Source organism: Falco naumanni, chromosome 17 (assembly GCF_017639655.2).
Source record: "Falco naumanni isolate bFalNau1 chromosome 17, bFalNau1.pat, whole genome shotgun sequence".
Lineage (NCBI taxonomy): Eukaryota > Metazoa > Chordata > Aves > Falconiformes > Falconidae > Falco > Falco naumanni.
Genome location: NC_054070.1, coordinates 328,556 through 346,785, shown reverse-complemented (window position 1 = coordinate 346,785; position 18,230 = coordinate 328,556). Strand labels below are relative to the sequence as shown.

Below are 18,230 nucleotides of genomic sequence, written 5' to 3'. Positions count from 1 at the left end.
GTTTTATTATTTCCAAATTCTTAAACATGCTGCTAGGAAAACCATAACATACTGTTGCACAAACTAACTTTACCATGCAAGCACTCCTTCTGCCATCCTCTGTTTTTTCTTGTTTTACTGTTCCTGAGAAACTGCATATCTCTTCCTCTGTCCCTGGCTCTTGCTTGACTTTCACTTGGTCAGACTTGAAGTTAATGCCAGTTTTCTCAGCAGTTCTGCCCGAGGAGCCACAGCTAGAAAAACACCAGCATATAAATAAGAGGACAACTCATCAGAGCAAAGAAATTTAAGTGACCGTTTCATGAACTATTTCAAAGGCAAAGCATGTCAGAATGTTTACAAGAGAGCAGAGAATCATAGTGAAGGGAGGGGGGGCAGGAATCTTCTTCATGTAAGCATTCTTCCACTATTGGGTCACAGTTTTATCAAAGCCCTATTGACCCACTGCAATTTTTTTTTTATTTTTTATTTATTTTTTTTTTTTTAGTTTTTCATGTCTGACTTTTCAGCCTGGCAGTGTTAACGTAATATACTCACCTTCCTCTGCTACCTGTGCTGGAGGTACTAGGTGGCCTCACAGGAGTGTGGGAGTTGGATAAACCTGTGAAGAAGTGTAGAAGTTGACTTGGTACAAATTTACATTCTGTAGTAAAATATATGACTACTGTTGAGTAACACCAGAAGTGCTGCTAGAACATCCTAATTTGATAATTCACATAAGTCAGCTGCCCTCTCAGTCACTTGATCAGAACAAAGGTCAAGCACACCACATTAAAAAAACATGGACAACACACTGTTAGTGACCCAATAATTACTTCATCTAACCCAAACAGTGCTATAATCCTCAGCCTATTAAATCCTCAAAAATCTATCCACTGACATCCACCAATACAGAAAAGCAGACCCTGTATGTTTCACATGCAGGTGTTGAGAAACATAGTCAGTTCCACTGCTGCAACAATTCGTTCACAGAATCCTACAATAATCTTGCAGAGAGAAGACAAAGAGAAACACTATTAAACGACTGAAATCAGCTTCTTACTAACTGAAATGGACATTTTCAGTGTTTAAATAACTTAACATTAGGGTTTAGGAACTCTAGTTGTTCATATGCGTATAAAAAGCTTTATCATCAACTGGCTATACTTAGAGTGACCTTGCTCAAATGACTGTTGGGTATAACTTTTTCTGTAACTAAGCTAGTCTATAAACCTATTTCCCAAACCTCAGGATGGTCTAGCCAGTCATCATTTGTGGGCAATAACTGAACTACCTCCTCTGATGCACAAAAACCAGAAAAAAAGGACTGTGGTAACATAGGACAAAAATATAGTCTATACACGTACCTGGAGTACTGCATTCATGTGCCAGCCATTTGTTACTATAAAGGTATTTCTGAAGGAGGGTAAAATTTAAATTTCCAGAAGAATTTATTTCTGAGCAAAATAAGTTTTAAACTAATAAAATATCACTTCCCTTTTGGCAGGAAATGGTAGGTAATTATTTTCAACTTAAATACCCATCACATTTACCTGATGAGCCTGGAGACAGAGCTGAAGGTCCCGGGGAGGGATTCATGGTGCTTGTAGGTTGTGGGGGTAGGTGGCTGCCTGTAATGTATCTACTCAGAAGGTTATCTAAATTACTTGAACCAGCATCTTCAAGCTAAGAAGCAAAAACAAAAGTCTGAATCAGAGAGGTCTAATTAAAGTTTCTTAATAGTTCCACATCTTTAAACTGTGATCAGTGTGTTTACTGGATTTGTTCACTACCCCTTGAAGGATTCGGGGCATGAGCAAACATTTTTATCAGTTTCATACAGAGATCAGTCTTTCAAAACAGAAACCCACAGTCAGAAACTTAAAGTAAGATTTTTCAAGAGTTCCTAAATATCAGAGTTCTTCCAGTATGGTCATAGGCTGCACTTACTCTAGGTCATTCCAAACCTTCTGGTTCCCGCATGTTCAGTGTGTAAGTCACACAAACTGTGTTAGTCACATTATTCCACAATTAAGATATTAAGGGAAACCATGAACTTGTTTTGCTTAGCACATGAAATCTCCCTCCCTCCTATTCACTTTTTAAACAGATTTTAGTACCTATTAAAAGTAAGGAAACAGGTACCCCATTACTGTAATTGCTTAAAGCTATTAACTGCAAGACAGTCTAACTGCAAATAACATGTTTGAAATGCACTGTATTCAAAGCGCGGTTTTATGGCTGTGCAAGCAATTTGAAAGACTGATAGCTTCCCATCTAACTTTCATCAACTAAAACCCCTAACAGCTGTTGGATGAACAGGTATAAAAAAGAGCATCTTAACAGAATTCTGCATTTTCAGTGCACCTAGAAGTTGCATGTTTACGTTTCAGACTGTACCACTAACAACTGTTATCAACCCAGTCTATCATGAACCTCAGACATGTACAGCTGAATCAGTCATAACTAATTATACTTGTGTTTTGTTTTAACGACTCAAAAAGCTTCAGCACTGCAGGTCGATCACATTCAGAGATGTGGTCCTTCGCCGCCCCCCCCCCCCCCCCATTCTTATGTTAGCAAATTACCTGCAGCCTCATGAGAAAACAACGCTTGAACATGACTCTCTATAGATGAGTTTAAAAGGTGCTGTTGGTCTTACAGCAGACCATCTGCTTGGATGAAATTTAGGTTTTGTTTTTAAAGGCAATTGTTTCCTGCATCATGACCAAATCTCCCATGCTTTATACAGGCATTTCAATGTACACATCCTCCCGTCCCTGGCCTCCCAGGCACTCCTGCAGAAAACATCCTGCTTTTACTTTCTTTGCCTTGACTCATACATTAAATTATGCTTCTGACCTCTCCAAATGAGCTTGACTTCACCAAAATCTACCTCCGCCTGTGTGCAGTACTATCCACTGCAAAGAATACAAGGCACACCACACACCAAGCTGGTGAGTACCAGCAGTGTGCAGATGAAGTGAAAAAAATGGAAGCAGCCACAGTCACACTCACGCAAGCAAGAATCTCCAGGCAGACACCACCACAGCTCAAGATTAATCACAGAGGTCAGCTGAGGTGTTCTGCAGCACCTCACAGGCTCCGGCTCTGATGTATGCGACAGGAGCTTGCAATTACATGGGAATGATGACAGCCACACTGCTGGGGCGCAGGGGAAACATGAGGACAGAGAGAAGTAGGGCAGCGGGACACCTTTTCCTGTACTCCCTGCATCTGACTGTTAACATTTAGGAACATCACAGAGAAGTCCCAGGCAACCTTAACTCTGAATGGATCACCATTCAGGGCATTCTACATACACAACTATTAAACTATTCTAGTGATATCTTCCCATATGATAGCCTTATGGAAGAAAGGAAGTGAACACAGTACTTGCAATTAACTGATCTAAGTGTCAGTTTTATTATAGGATAGCTATTAAATACTGATTAATGTGAAGGTTAACACAGGTTGAGCAGGTCAGCCCTACACAGTAAAAACAGTTGCATGTCCAAGTCAAGGGCTGAAGATTATAATTCTTCAGCTTTAAACAATAACTAACTATACCATTCCACAGCCAAGTACTGGCATCTTAAGTAAAAAGATACAGAAAGGAAAGCAGGTCATTACTTCACCCACAGCCTAAGTACCTGACCTTCTCCACTGACCTGGATGGGTGGGATATCCGGCAGGGAAGGCAAATTCTCTGGATTTGTTACAGAAGGAATGAGTTCGATCGCTGTAACGGATGGACTCGTTGGACCACGGTTTGCACTCGCCATCGTCGCTGTAGTAGGACTAGTTGGATTAATAGTGGTGTTGTGCACAGAAACAACTGGAAAAGGCCCCGCGTGCCCTGGGTTAGAATGCTGTAAGCAAAAGAGAAGAGACCATGACTGCATTACAGACAAATCAGACTGCAGGTAAGACTGCAATATGTGCCTTATGTGACAGTCCTCAACAAAAAATTGGGGGGGCAAAGAACATACAAACTCACATTTCTATCAATATAACCTGATAGCACTGAATGCAAAGCAACTGCTATTTTTATTTACTTGAAAAGAAAAAACACTTTATGTGGCTAGATATTTAAATATGCAGCACAGCTTCCACCAAATTATTTTCATACATAGTTATATTTTCTTAAAGCAATTACTTCCGCCAAAGACAGCTTTAGAGTCCACATGTCTGTCTACAATCTTTTTTTTTGTCTTAGAGAGTAACTGTTTCAAGTATTACAAAGTCATTTTTGGTTTTCCAGTCACATTAACAATCATTGTCAAGGATTTTTATTCTTAATACTATGCAGGGCTCTGCATCACGCTTCAGGTTTGAAATCAAAAACACTTTAGAATTTGGTTTCATTAAAAACCCTCACAACTTCACTCTGAACTTGACTATTCCTGACTATTCTCTAAGAAACCCAAAAGCTGAACGTCACTGAAAAGTGAAAAGGGAAATGTTTTGTTTCCCAGTACTAAAATGCAATACAAACATCAGAATTAATTTTCATTGTTAAGGTTTGAGTTCTCTTATGTTCAGCAAAAATGTCACAGTACAGTACGCAACATGAAAAAGCATATAAATGTGTGTAGCTGCTGTTACAAGTGTTACAGAATAACACATTTACAGCTGGAGGTATATCTATTGTAATGAAAGTTTGGCACAATGGCACAAATGAAGCGTGTACACAGGATATACTTGTCTTTGAAGGTGAGGTTGCATCATGGAGTACTGTGGTCCATTGTGGCGTGGTATTCCTGGTATACGAGCAGCATTCTGAGCCATTCTCATCTGATGTGCTTGGAAAGCCCCACAGTTCATGTTACCCCTCTGCATGGTCTGCATGCTGATCAACCTGGGAGGCTGCAAGGGTTTTTGTTTTTTAAAATTTTTGCTTTTAACATGGAAAAAAGAAGCCAATCTGTTTCCACAGTAGTAGGTTTACTAGTTACATAACATCAAGAAAAGCCAATACCTGTCACATATAAAGTATGTCAAATTTCAAAAGATTTTCGCATTTAACTGCTTCGTAAGTTCATTATTTGATAGGGCAATTTTAAGTCTTGGTGTTATGGTAAAAGGTGAAATAATCACATACAAGAGACTTACCTGCTGCTGTAAGACTTGCGGACTTGTCTGCCTGGGAACTGACCCAGCTGGCTGTCCCATCCTCATCTGCTGCAGCTGCTGATGCTTTTGGGCATACACTTGCTGCTGCATGTGCTGAAGTCGAAGCTGCGCTAGATTAATTTGTCCTGGAGCTTTGTTGATGTGGTTTGTTCCTGGAGGAGCTTGTCCAACCACTACGTTAGGAGTGTAACTAGGAGTTGGTTTATTTTCAATGACGAGGTTACCTAAACAAGACAAAAAAAACCCCTAGTGAACAGTTAAGCCTCCATCATCATCCAAAGGTTGATAAATACAGTATATTCAGATGTTTCTAATTCAGTTTCCTCAGGGGTAGTAACAGAGCAATTTAAGTTTGAAATTTTCTTTTGTAAGTCTCCATAACCACACACGAGAGAAGCAAAAAGAATACTCAGACTACAAGAAGAAGAAATTGCAAAACTAAAAACATGACCTGTGAGGAAAGACTGAAAGAACTGGAACAGCACAGCATAAAAGACAAGACAGACACAGGTGACTTCTCTGTGTTCACAACAAAGTGACAACAGCAAAAAGACACACTGAGCAGAAAGTTTCTATTCCTGGGCTTTGCTTCCTTAGGTAAAGACAGAAAGTACTTTGCACATGTACTCATTTGAATCTGCGTCTCACTTTCTGTTGAGGTTGACCTCTGTTTCTGTTCTGTTTCCTATATATGCCTCCCCCAGCTGCCCTGGGTTCCTAGCCAAACAACATTTGAAGCTCTGTTCTGGAAAGCCTCGCTTTTTTCCTTCTTGACTAATCTCCAAAAGTAACAGTACTCAAAAATTGCTTGAAGAACTGCTGATGAAGGAATAGCGTCAATTTTAAACCATTATTTGAAACAAACATGGAAAGTTTATTTACCGTGCACATAAACCACCTTGACTAAAGACAAGAACACCAAAACCTGGCTAGTGGACTTAACAGCAAGAAGTGACTACACACAGTAGCATCAGAAAAAGCTAGTACTTTTATGAGATTTTCTGTTAGGCTTTTATCCAATAGAAAAAGTTCACAAGCAGGTGCTAACAGACATTCTGTGTGTACAGACCCACTGTGCTCTCCCCACTCTAGCTCACCTCCTCTTCTCTCATTCAAAACCTGTTCTTTGGAAAGTGTGATTAGGGGATTAATATGGAAGAAAAACTGTCACACTACACTGCTGTAGGATAAGACAAGAGTAAAGAGGCAAAGAAATTAAATACCTCATGTCCTTAAAAGAGCACATTATTACCACATCTGATAACAGCCAACAACACCTAGTATTTGTAAATTAAAAGAGGAATAAAGAGCTGCACTGAAAAAACTACTTCAGATATAAAAGGTTACAGCTACAGTGCCATAACCCACCCTGTGGCAGTTGCTAGCATCGCACACAGAGGAAGGACAGTGTATCTCCCATTTTGAGGCTTTGGTTTTCTTCACCTTTATAAACACATCAGACATTCTCAGAATACAAAACTAGTTAAACATTGCTTCTTAATTCACTTAACTTCCCAGCAATCACATGGACTAGCTTGGTACTTAGTCATGAACTTAGCTCGTATCAACAGTCCTAATTGTGCTTATTCATGCAACTTCCAACACATTAAGACATCTAGTATTAACTCATATACAGCTAAATAAGCTCAGATAGACAAAACTGATTCTATTTACTTGCCCAAAAACCTTGTTCCAGAAACTGATGCTCCCATTTAGCACTAGCGTGTTATACTATAACTATCAGAACCACATTAAGAGGAAGGAAAAAAAAAAAAAAGGCCATTGCTAGAACCATTCCCATTGGAAACCAAAACCTGTAGAGAAAGCTTCACTAATAGAAAAGACAGAGCAGATAAGGAAGGTAATCAGGACTACATGGTTTAAGTCAAGAGAGTTTCGATCTTCTGCATTAACAGATTTATTGTGCTGCAACTCACTCATGTTGGATGAGCACACTTAATTCAATGCAGTTTTTCAAGTGAACACACACACACACACAATTGTCTCACCTAAATTAACGACGTTCTTTGCCCAGAACGTAGGGTCACAATGGAAGCGTATTGCTCCATTGGCAGCTGGGACAGGATCACAACGTGCCTTTAAAATATGACGTAACTGGAATGTTATCTAACGGAAAGCAAAAACAAGACTGTTGATGACAATGAAATAAAAAATAAGAACATCAAGTAGTGTGCATTTGCCCAGCAAGTTTAGACTGCTGGGTCACCAACAAGGACTGTCAATAGCAAGTTTGGTTAGTAGCCTGGAAAGTACTCAAATCACCAGGAAAATCATCCATTGTACAACTAATATTTTACTCAACAAAAAGGATTACAGAGTAGTACTGTAACACAATAATACTACTTCTGCAATAACTCAAGTAAGACACTGAGGTGCCTGTACAGAGCTTGACCCCATTCCTTCTACAATAATGCTGTTGAGTCCTTAATTTAGGAATGAAAAATGGTGTACAGTTGGGAAATTTATCCCGTTATTACAGAAAGTGTATTTTGGTTTGTTTTTTAAACGGAGCATGAAAAACTCATTGTCTCTTCCTTGGATATAATCTAGTGAAGCCACACAAAACTTAGAGAATTATTTTGACTAAACATTCTCTGCACTGTACAGACAAGTTAGAGGATGCTTCCTTACCAGCCGTTTACTGTACAGCAAAGCAGTACTGCTGCCACTTGCAATAGCCCAATTAGTAAAGTTCATCACATGCTTCACTTGTCGCGAAAGACCAGTGATGTCATTTTGTTGTTGTATTAACTTCATCTGTCTCTCCTTTGTTACATTCTACAAAAAACCAAAAACTTTATTACAAAGAGGGCTTCAGATTTATGGGAAAATGTAAACAGGTAATCACAGTTCTTAGAGCAAAAGAAAAACGTCATAGGCAAAGCAGCTTATCCTAATGCTCACATTCAATGTGGCTAGAACCATCAAGGAGTAATTCTCTATTATTCCACTCTACCATTCTCCCCAAATGTATCAAAGTGCAGGGAAAATAGCGGGCTCAGCAAAGAGCCTCTGCTTTATCCCAGGAAAATATTAACTATTAAAACAAGACCAGTTCTCCTTCTCACATTGCCAAAGGCCTAGCAGCATGACAACTGGGGAGCAACCCAGACTGGGGCGCAATGGAACTGCCAGGTCCGTCCTTGTGCTCTGGCATTCCCGCAACTGCCACCACCGGAGCTGCAGAGCAGCAACAGCAGTCCTAGGTACACAGAATACCGTGTCAACCAGAAACTGCCTCAAAACACCTCCCAGGTACGGCAGGTAAACTCAGCAGCCCAATCTCTGAGAAGTCTTCAGCCCTTGACACCCTGCCAGCTGCAAACCTTGTGCTAAAAATCTGGGTTGTGGTACTGAATCTTCAGGATTCAAATTTAACAATACATGACCGGGCAACTGTTACAACCTCACAAAAAAGGGAAGTTTGCAATGGAATACTTCTAGCTTGTAAGAAATGCTAGGTGAACAAAAAAAGCCAGAGTTCAGTTACTCATGTAATTTTAAATTTAAAAACTTATTTCACTCCTGATCGAATACTCTTTTCTTCCAGGGATACTCCATTTAATTGCCAAATAACTGTTCCTTAACCAGAAGAAATCTAATGTAATTAACTTGATCTTAAATTTTTCAGTTACATTATGGCAGACTGACAATATGCTATGAACTTCATATGATGGAATTCCTTTCTTCAGATTAGAAAAGTAAATGTAAATTAAATTTTCACACATCTGATAAAAGTCAGAATATAATTACTATTCAGAATGCACTAGCTGGAAAGTATGTTTAAAGTCATTGCCTCCTTTAGGATGCCAATCCATACAACTTAAAATACCAGCTTTACACCTTCATGTTCAAATATGTAAGACAACCATGTCTTTGAAAACCTAGGTGTACTTAAAGGGTCAGGATTTATTAGACAGCAACACCAGCTGTGAAAATTACCAAGGAAATAAATACAAACAACTGCCATTAGGACCACCACTGTCTTAGAGGCAAAGCAGTCAGCATTACACTGCAGGTGAAAATTAATACCAGCCTGTCTGCTTCCCTGCTGCCACCACCTTACACAAGCAAAATAAGGGAAACCGATTTGAATGACCTGGCACAACCAAGAGAGCAAAGCATAACAAAGTTGCATCAAACACATTGCATCAATTCGTTATGGGCTCAAGACAAAGTGCAGACCTGGCTCTAGGAGTTTACACTCTGAAGAAAAAACTTCTAGATGAGTTATCAGGAGAAGACAAAAAGAAGCAACTCAATTCTAACAGTGCTAACACAGTTACATGAGCCTTAGAAAGCTATTTGAGGAAAAGACTAGATTATACACACCTTTGAATTATGTCATAATAAAGAAATATGGCAAATAGAACACAGAAATTAGATTTTCAGACACTCCTTTATGATAAGCCTGATTCTGAATGAATCCGAGGCATACACATAAAACCAAAGGAGCCACAGGCTCTAGTTACTGAAAGGAGAAACGAGAATTTAACTCCAACACACTATTCATAGGCAAGAGTAGTATTGCAACACCTGTAGTCACACCAAACAAATCGTCTTCAGACATGGAACGTGAGCTCTCAATAGGAGACCAGAAACAGTGAACAACACTACTGTATCTCTATAACTGTACCTCAAGGTGCTGTAAGAGAGATTTTCCCTTTTTATTGATTTCATTGATGAGGGTGAATATAGCCACTTTGATTTCCTGTTCTACTCGTTTGTTAGTTTCATTTACTTCTTTTATCCTAAAAAACAAACAAAAGACATGTATTGTCAGGCAATCACTTTATACTATGCTGCCAAACACTAAACACCACAGGCATCTGCCCACCCTTGAACAGCAAAGGAGCAATTTCTGTACTGAAGAAGTTCCGAGATAAGCAAAATTTTTAGCTTGTTTCATTTCTAACAAAGAAATCTTCATTAATTAACTTTTTTGAAAAAGTAATCTAAAATTTCATTTTGGAAATTAAAATCTTACAGTCTCATATCAAGATGGTATCTCATTTAACTTGTGTTTTATTTAAAATAGTATGAAACAGTCCTTGTGGTTTATACACTTTAAATAGATGTTTACACACACAGAGACATACCCAGCCAAGACCACAGGTGTGTGTATGTACACATATACATTTATCTCCATATCATGTCTCTTTCGCTATGAAGAATTTATATACAATGCCTTAAATTTTTATGCTACTGTATATTAACCAGAAAGGAAGTCAATCCTGAATTTCAGATGGACCCCTCCAACTCCTCCCCGCAATCCTGTAACAAAAAGGTTATTACATACCTGTAATCAATACACAATAAGGATATAAAAGTTTCACTTATGTTTTGCCAGACATTAGTTTCCTTTATTCTCTTGTGCTTCACTACTACTGCCATTTGGTTGGGTTTTTTAATACCTCATACTTTGTCTCCATCACTGTCATCCTTCCTCAGTTTTACTGCCTTCACCATTCTTACCTTCTTCAGACTCAAGCAAATCATCCTGAGCTTTGTCCACAGAATGTGAAATACAGCGTTTCTTAAACTCTGTTACAAATTCTGGATTTATTTGATCCTGTGCTGCCTTAATCTAATGGCAACATCGCATTGCAGCAGGATTCTTTCCTTCGCTCATAGGAGCCAGAGCACAATACCTTGCCATGGGCTAGTCAGTGTAAAGACTTAAACTGTCCTTTTCTAAAGGGCTTCTTCACTACTAGATCAGGCATCTGAACCTGTGGTGTCCTTCATCCTGACATGATCACAAGACCAATACTCATTTGTCTGACAGCCTTCAGTGTTGGTGTCAAATGCCCTTTAAGGCACCTTGGACACATGTGGGACACGTGCTTTTTTTGTGACAGCACCAACACACATTCAACCAACCCTTCATTAAGTCAGCAGGCATCCATCCTCGGCTTTGGCACCTGACAATTATTCCAGTAGGCAGCTACTCCTTCAATGCTGTTTTACGCTTCACGGTCACATACGATAGCAATTTCATACCATCTGCTAACACTGACAACATTATTGTAATACACTTTTTTCATTTCCTGAAGTTTTTATGATAATGAATTTTGCACCTTACACTTCAACAAAGGAACTGAATGGCATGTCAAAGTAAACTATCGTCTCACTTGCACTACCCATTTGGCTCAGCAAATAATCATGATCTCCACACTACCCAGAAACATGCTGCAGAAATTCCTTAGATTTTCAGTGAAGCCAGACACTCTTAGGCAAAAAAAACATTACAATGTGTTACTTCTATATGCACCACCCATTATTGGCCACGAACTCTTATCAGAGAATGCTTTGTGACAATTCTTGAGCTTTCCATTTAATTATTTCCCATGTAACTGGGTTTCTGTCTCTTCTTCAAACATTAACAATTCTACAGCTTGTCCTGCTCCACGATGGTATCGTCTTTTGGGTCCCTTCAAAGAATTCCATGCCAAATCAGCACATAAAAATTTCCATTGCTTCCGTCTTTGCACATCTGCCTCTGTCACATCACATGTTCTCCCTCCCTTCCAATTTTTTTTTTTTTTAATGTACATGGTACCACTAGGAGTTAAAAATTTGCATCAGAACTTCTTCTTTTATCTTTAGTACACTTCCTTGTACCCTTGTAGTTCTCATCTCCAGATGATCTGTCATTTTGCAAGTGACTTGAAGTTGCAGAAGGCTCACAAAACCACCAAGAATCATAGTAGATTTCCCTGACCTCCAGCACACCACACCACCACAAGTGGTTGAAAAGCCAGCAGCAGTCAGGTCCTCTCTCTGCGTCTACGTTCAATATTCTACATGACGTTGAATTTAAGCTAACCCTGGAATTCTTAAACTATCTAAGGAGAAGCTTCCTTTCAGGTAATTACACTAAGTTTTGCTTGCCTAATTAAAAACAAAACAAAACCAAAGAAAAAAACAATATCCTACTCAATTTCAAAACAAGCTTTTGTTATACAATTATCAAAGAAGCATTCATATGAAACAAAAACATTTCAGGAAAAAAATTGTTCCTGTACAGCCAATACTTCTGTCATCTAGAGCTGAACTTATCAGAAACCGTAAGATGGGTTTGCCTTGCCTTTTTTTTTTGTTGTTTTTTACTCTCCCCTCCCTCAAATGTAATAGAAGTGTCACATCTTTGGTTCTACTCAAAGTTGCCATAAAAGACATCATCTTTGGCATTTCTCTTCCAGAAAAGGCACAATATTGTAGGGAAGAAAACATTTCAAAAAATAGAGTCCAATACAACTAAAGTTACAAAATCAACTAAAACTTAAGTATTATTCTAGTCCCATCCCATCATTCATCTTATTGTCATTCATTAAAAAGGCAATGTAATAGTAACATTTAATCATTTGGGGGTAACTTACCTATTCTGAACTTGGGTAGCTGCAAAATTTACATAGTTCTTCTTCTCAAGAAGTTTGGCCAATAGGTTCTCAATTGCACCCTTCTGGTTCTGAAAAGCTTCTTCCAGAAACTGATACCTTTTCAACATGCAAAATAGATACCAATTACCAAGGGGCAATGGGCCAAAACTAAGGGTTCCCAATTTAGATGTAAAGTTATAAAAAAAATATGACAAAGCACACAGAAAATTTGAACTATACATATGCCAGTGTGCAAAATGTTTCATTACTGATAAAATTGTTGTAAGCGTCCAGAAGACTGAACCTCTATGGGTCACTTATGAATTCTAACTACACAGGGAGACAATGCAGTGCATCATTTCACAAAGCAGCAAGCTACAGAACACCAGCTAAAGGAGATACCAGAAACTTCAGTTTGACAAATCATTTTGTTAACGTTAGATGAGGGAAATGCACTAATAGCTTAAACACACATTAAATGACACAAAAAAGAAACTATTCCAGAAAGTTTTTTCAGCTGAGAATATACGGCTCATATTTGACTGAATTATTTCAATTCAAAAGAAAATACTGCTGTTAAAAAAGCTCCCCCCCAGTACTTCCAAGTGAAGAGCGTATAATTCCCTTCCAAGTCCCTTGACCAAACAGCTACCTGCCATTATTTCATCTGTAAAGAGTGCAAGTAGCTACAACTGAAGGAAAATAATGAAATCAGTTGCATTTTCCTAACATACTATGCATCACAAGAGGAATTAACAACCAACTGAAGCAAAATGCCTAAGTTGAAAATGGCAAGAGGAATTAAGCAGCTCCAAGAGTTTTCATCTTTTCTGATCAACTATCAAAATATTACCCGAAATCCCAAGATTCCTGTCAGTCACTTGCCACCCCTTGGCTCTGCAGTAAGTAAACTCCATGCTTCTGAAACACGATTTGTTAACAACAGACAAAACGTCAGTTCCCAGAATGCCTTCCCTTCTTCACTACACTAAATCTCAACATTCAAATTGGCAGAAAACTCCTATAATTAAAGTGAAGCATCTTATAAGCTGCATTAGAAGTAACCTATACTACCTCCCAACCACAACTGAAAAATAAAGTAGCATCATCTTTTGTAAAACCTAAGAGAACATTACAATCTAACAGGAGAAGATCGTTTGGATACATGATGAAATTTACAGTAACACTGTTTATTGATTCAAAGTACTTTCAGGTACAGCAACAGAGACTTAGGCAAGGAGGACACTACTCTCAACAGAAACTGCTCTGCTCCTGTTCATTCTGTTTGTACGAGCAATAGACAAGTTTCAACTACAAGAGTTTAGACTCCTCAGTCTCAATGTTAAAAGTTGCTTTTTCAAGAACAGTCTAAAGTTCTTGGAGACAGCCAACATCACAAGGTTTTAAGTACTGTAACTCAAAGCTTAGCATTACTAAAGCCCGAAGGCCACAAAATGTGAAATGTTTAGAGATCTGCAGATCTTCTAAAACTCTTTTAAGTTAAAAATCAGATTTCCACTTTAAGGAGGAAAAGAAAAAAATCTACACTTATCTAAATACTGCTAAAATTTTGCTGTAGCTCCTGCTACAGCCAATTATTTTTTTTTTAATATTGTATTGTACCTCTGTTTTCCAAAGTGCATGGACTGAAAACTTAAGAGGGATTGCACACTGCTAGGCTGCTAAAAGAATGTCAGCTTTCTACAGAATCTCCTGCAATTCTTTCCCTTGGAATTCTAAACTGAAGACTGGACCATGTTGCTACTGAAATGGTGATTCATCCTCCTTTGATGCAAGCTATTAGGACTTCAGGTAGAAGTAAACAGGAGATTAAACTCAATTGTTTTTTCCACTTGGCATGATCTCCCTTCAATGACTTCATAAAACTCTCAGTTGTACTTCATGGCAGATGAAGCAGTTGCCCTACTCATCTGTAATTCACATCTGCACACAGAACAATTTTAAAATGATACTCTGCAATAAAGCATGTTAATAGCAAAGTCTTCTCTTACTGGAAGAGAACAGGTAGGTAGAACAAGACATATCTGTTAACCAGTTCACATCATGCACAAAACGGATGCAAAGAAACCAACTAGAAAAAAATTAGTTAACATATCCTAGGAGACCACGCTTTCTGGACAAGTGTGTCTTTCAGGATACTTACGATCAAGCCTATGAAAGAACAGAGCAGGAATGTTCAAGGCTGTTAATATTTTAATAGCACTAATTTCAAAAGTAAATGTTCTCCATTAGGCTGCCGTAGCAGTCAATGAAAGTAATCACTACTCTGGGGAAAAAATAAAACCAAAACCCACTAAAATCAATATTGCAATGTACTGTCAAGCACCTTTACAAGGCAAGTGCTACTTGTAGACTGACTAGGAAAAGCAGTGCTGCAGTGGCCGATTAATACATATTTATTCCCAGATTTTCTATTATAACACTGCAAAATACTTTGTCAAACAATGGTCTGACAGAGCTGCTAAAGCAGGAAGTTTTAATGTATCTTAACAGGTTCCAATTTTTTTCCAGCAGCTAAAAGAAAAGCAAGCTCCAGAGACAAAACCCATCATCTCTTTTTACTTGGCATGAGGCAACTTTCAATCAACTAAACCCAAACAACTTTTCCCTCTGTGCTAGAAAAATATACTAATCTACAAGGCAAAATTTATACCTTCCTTTACAAAATCACCCTAATTTAAGAGACTGTTGCATAATAAAATATGTCCTTTCAAAAAATTACCTCATCCATGACTCACTATCACTTTTGCTTCTTTACAGTACCAGGTGTTCAGGGCTGTAGCAATTTCTATTCAAGTCCTGAACAGCGCGACAGCACTGGTAAATGCTAGGCAAGTTAGCACCTTAATCACACCAAATCGCCTCAGACCACGTTGTTTTGAATCTGCTCTTAAGATACTTGACAAAGCTCAACTAACTGATCCCTTAAAGTTTTCAGCACTCCACACAGGTTCTCCTTTGCAAAGGATCATTTCAGTCCAACAGAGTAAATGCAACAGTATTGGTGACATAACTGTTTTAAATCAATGTCATTTCATCCTCTAAGAAAGTGCACCACAGGAATTAAGACATGGTAAGATTTGTACCTGTGTTCTTTGTGTTCCAGTAACTGACAGTCTCTGCATGTCAGCCTGTCACATGTTTCACAGAAAAGTTTTAACTGCTCTTGTTTGTGGACAGGACAGAAAACAGGACGTTGACCAGATGCTCCCACGGCCTCTGTTTTTAAAAATAAACCATTTTTGCATTTTAAAATAAAATTTAGACAATCTGAAGAGCAAAACGTCTAACTTCCAAGCTAAGTAATAACCAAGAATTTGGACAAAGACAACTACAGGCCTGTTCTCACCCTAAAGTTACCACGAATACGTTCTCATTGCAATATTTACAGTGCCAGTGGTTTATAGCTGTTTCCACTTTACTGTATTCAAGGAGGAGGAGGAACTCCTCTCCTGTCACAAACCCTCAAAAGGCACTGGCACCTGTAGAAACATAAAAACTGTTCACAAACATCGGGACAGTGTGCACAAGTTTAAAAACTGAATGATATGCAATTTCACCTCTGACACACTGAAGGATGGATCAAACCTTGCAAACCTTTATACTGTCAGACACCCAGAGGTTTTCTAAATTATCACTTCAAGGTCTTTATAAACCTCATTAAGTCATATGCAACTGGAGTGGTAAACGCAAAGCAAACATTGCCTGCATTAAGAGTTCCTTAAACCCCAGCTAAAGTGCTTAACTTTTCCACTTAAGCAAATAACAGACAATGTCAAAAAATAGTTCCAAGTTTACTAAGAAGTGCTGCACAGTCTTCTAAAGATATTTTGAGCTTAGCACAGAGGAAAGCAGCCTTTGGAAGATACAGCAGGTAAGGTTTAAAACATGAATGTCTTCCTCAGTCTCCAACGTTTCTGAAGTTTGTTATACCATGCAAGTTATTGTAAAGAAAGAGAGCTCATGAATCTACAGCTGATCTACACTCCTTAATAGAACTTTAAAGTCTCCAGGACATATCTTAAAGTCTAACAAGAAAGAAGGGAACAAGCTCCTCTAAGAAAATAATTAATAGCCATTCCCCACAGTCAAGAGAGTTACTAAGGAGTCGAAGGCAGGTGACATTCTCACCATACGCTAGCATACTGACTACACATGGGCTTCCATCTTCATGAACACCATCCTAAACCTGACAGAAAGCTTACTTTATTGGAAGAGCCATTTTTCAGCACCTCCCCACTCAGGTTATTGAGGAGGAAGCGGAGCTATAGTGTCACCTTGACAAACACAATACAGCACTCCTAAGACAGATATTAGTAACTCTTTGTAGCGCCCTGTAACTTGATTTCACCTTAAGGGTTTCTCATCTACTGGGATTAATACATTTTAACTTACATTGGTAATATTTCTTATTAAAAAACACCCATTAAGACATACAGAGAAACCTCTCCAAAAACAAAGTTAATTTGATAGAGCAAGTGAATTAAGATTGTTGTCTAAAAGAACTAAACTCAATAGCAAACTTTTCAACTATTAATACGATTCTGACAACAGCTGGCAGAAAGCAAAGCATTACTCCTTTGAAACAGCATGATGACACAATCACGAAGATCTTAATTTATTTAAAATGTAAAGAGAGCAACACGTCAAAATCTTCCCTCCTCAATATGATCAGTCTTCATATACATCCAGACTGTCTAGAACCTATGGGACTTTAAATCAGAACTTTTACCCCATTTACAAATAAAACCTCCTAAGCTAAAATCCAGTTACTTTCTACCTGTTTTGAGAATGTTTTCCACATTACCTCAGTAGGTTACAAACAATATATAGTCAAATGATATTTTAAGAATTAAGTTCTAATAAAGCTAAACAAACTGTACGCACACTTCACACATTACATTTTGCTAACTGACAGATGTTAAACCTAAAATAAATGAATTCAAATTCCACATTTAATCAGCAATGTCAATGCAACAGCAGCATCATACTGAGTGTGACTATAAGCGTGTCTGTATGTACTTCTCTCCTGGAAGAACTTAATTGCTCCTTATAATCAAGTACTGCAAAATGCACTATTTAATTTCCTTGGCCAGTAGAGATGATTACCAATATGTCAGTGCTTTCCAGATTTGAACCCCTCCATTTAATTAGTTACTCTACTAAATAAAAGGATTACCAAGAATGGATCTAAATCCTTCCCAAAGGCTGCAGCCTCATTCTCTTTCTTCTGTACTTAAGGGGTTTTTTTGTTTGTTTGTTTTACACTGGACATCAAACTGTACAAAATATTAGCAAATAACCCATTTTAGTTTTAAAATTATTTTTGTCTCTATTTTTAGAGCTACTGATTTTGCACTGGTAACTTTTTACTAAACTTTCCTCAAAGATGTGGGGAAAGCCATACAGCTGGTTGTTACCTAAATAATCCTCCCTCTCTTCTTACATGTCTCAAAGAGAAAATATTTTTACTACAGGCAGGAATAAGTGATATCCAAACACTCACCTGAAGATACATCCTCTTTTTTTCTGATCATATGATCTTTAGTAAATTTTACTCGCTGATGAGCTTCTATGCAAGTCTTGCACAACCACTCCCCACACTCTACACAAAATCCAACAGCACTAGCATTATCTTCACAGCTTGTACACACCTTGCAAAGGGAAACAGTCAGTTACCATTATTTTCCT

General features: G+C 38.2%; 1 protein-coding gene across 4 annotated transcripts in view; it reads right to left on the bottom strand.

The window, feature by feature from the left end:
• The window catches only part of TRIM33 (tripartite motif containing 33), a 40,247-nt gene that overhangs the window by 10,847 nt on the left and 11,170 nt on the right, over positions 1-18,230 (bottom strand). For 3 of the 4 annotated variants that reach the window (XM_040616438.1, XM_040616440.1, XM_040616439.1), the window contains exons 3-14: positions 18,046-18,193; positions 15,626-15,758; positions 12,519-12,635; positions 9,773-9,887; positions 7,768-7,914; positions 7,125-7,242; positions 5,095-5,339; positions 4,684-4,848; positions 3,651-3,851; positions 1,533-1,665; positions 538-601; positions 74-233 (exon numbers count right to left, since the gene is read on the bottom strand). In XM_040616438.1, coding sequence (XP_040472372.1) covers positions 74-233; positions 538-601; positions 1,533-1,665; positions 3,651-3,851; positions 4,684-4,848; positions 5,095-5,339; positions 7,125-7,242; positions 7,768-7,914; positions 9,773-9,887; positions 12,519-12,635; positions 15,626-15,758; positions 18,046-18,193 — 1,746 coding nt within the window. The remainder of the gene's footprint in view (positions 1-73; positions 234-537; positions 602-1,532; positions 1,666-3,650; positions 3,852-4,683; positions 4,849-5,094; positions 5,340-7,124; positions 7,243-7,767; positions 7,915-9,772; positions 9,888-12,518; positions 12,636-15,625; positions 15,759-18,045; positions 18,194-18,230) is intronic. The other variant, XM_040616441.1, reaches the window with a different exon arrangement.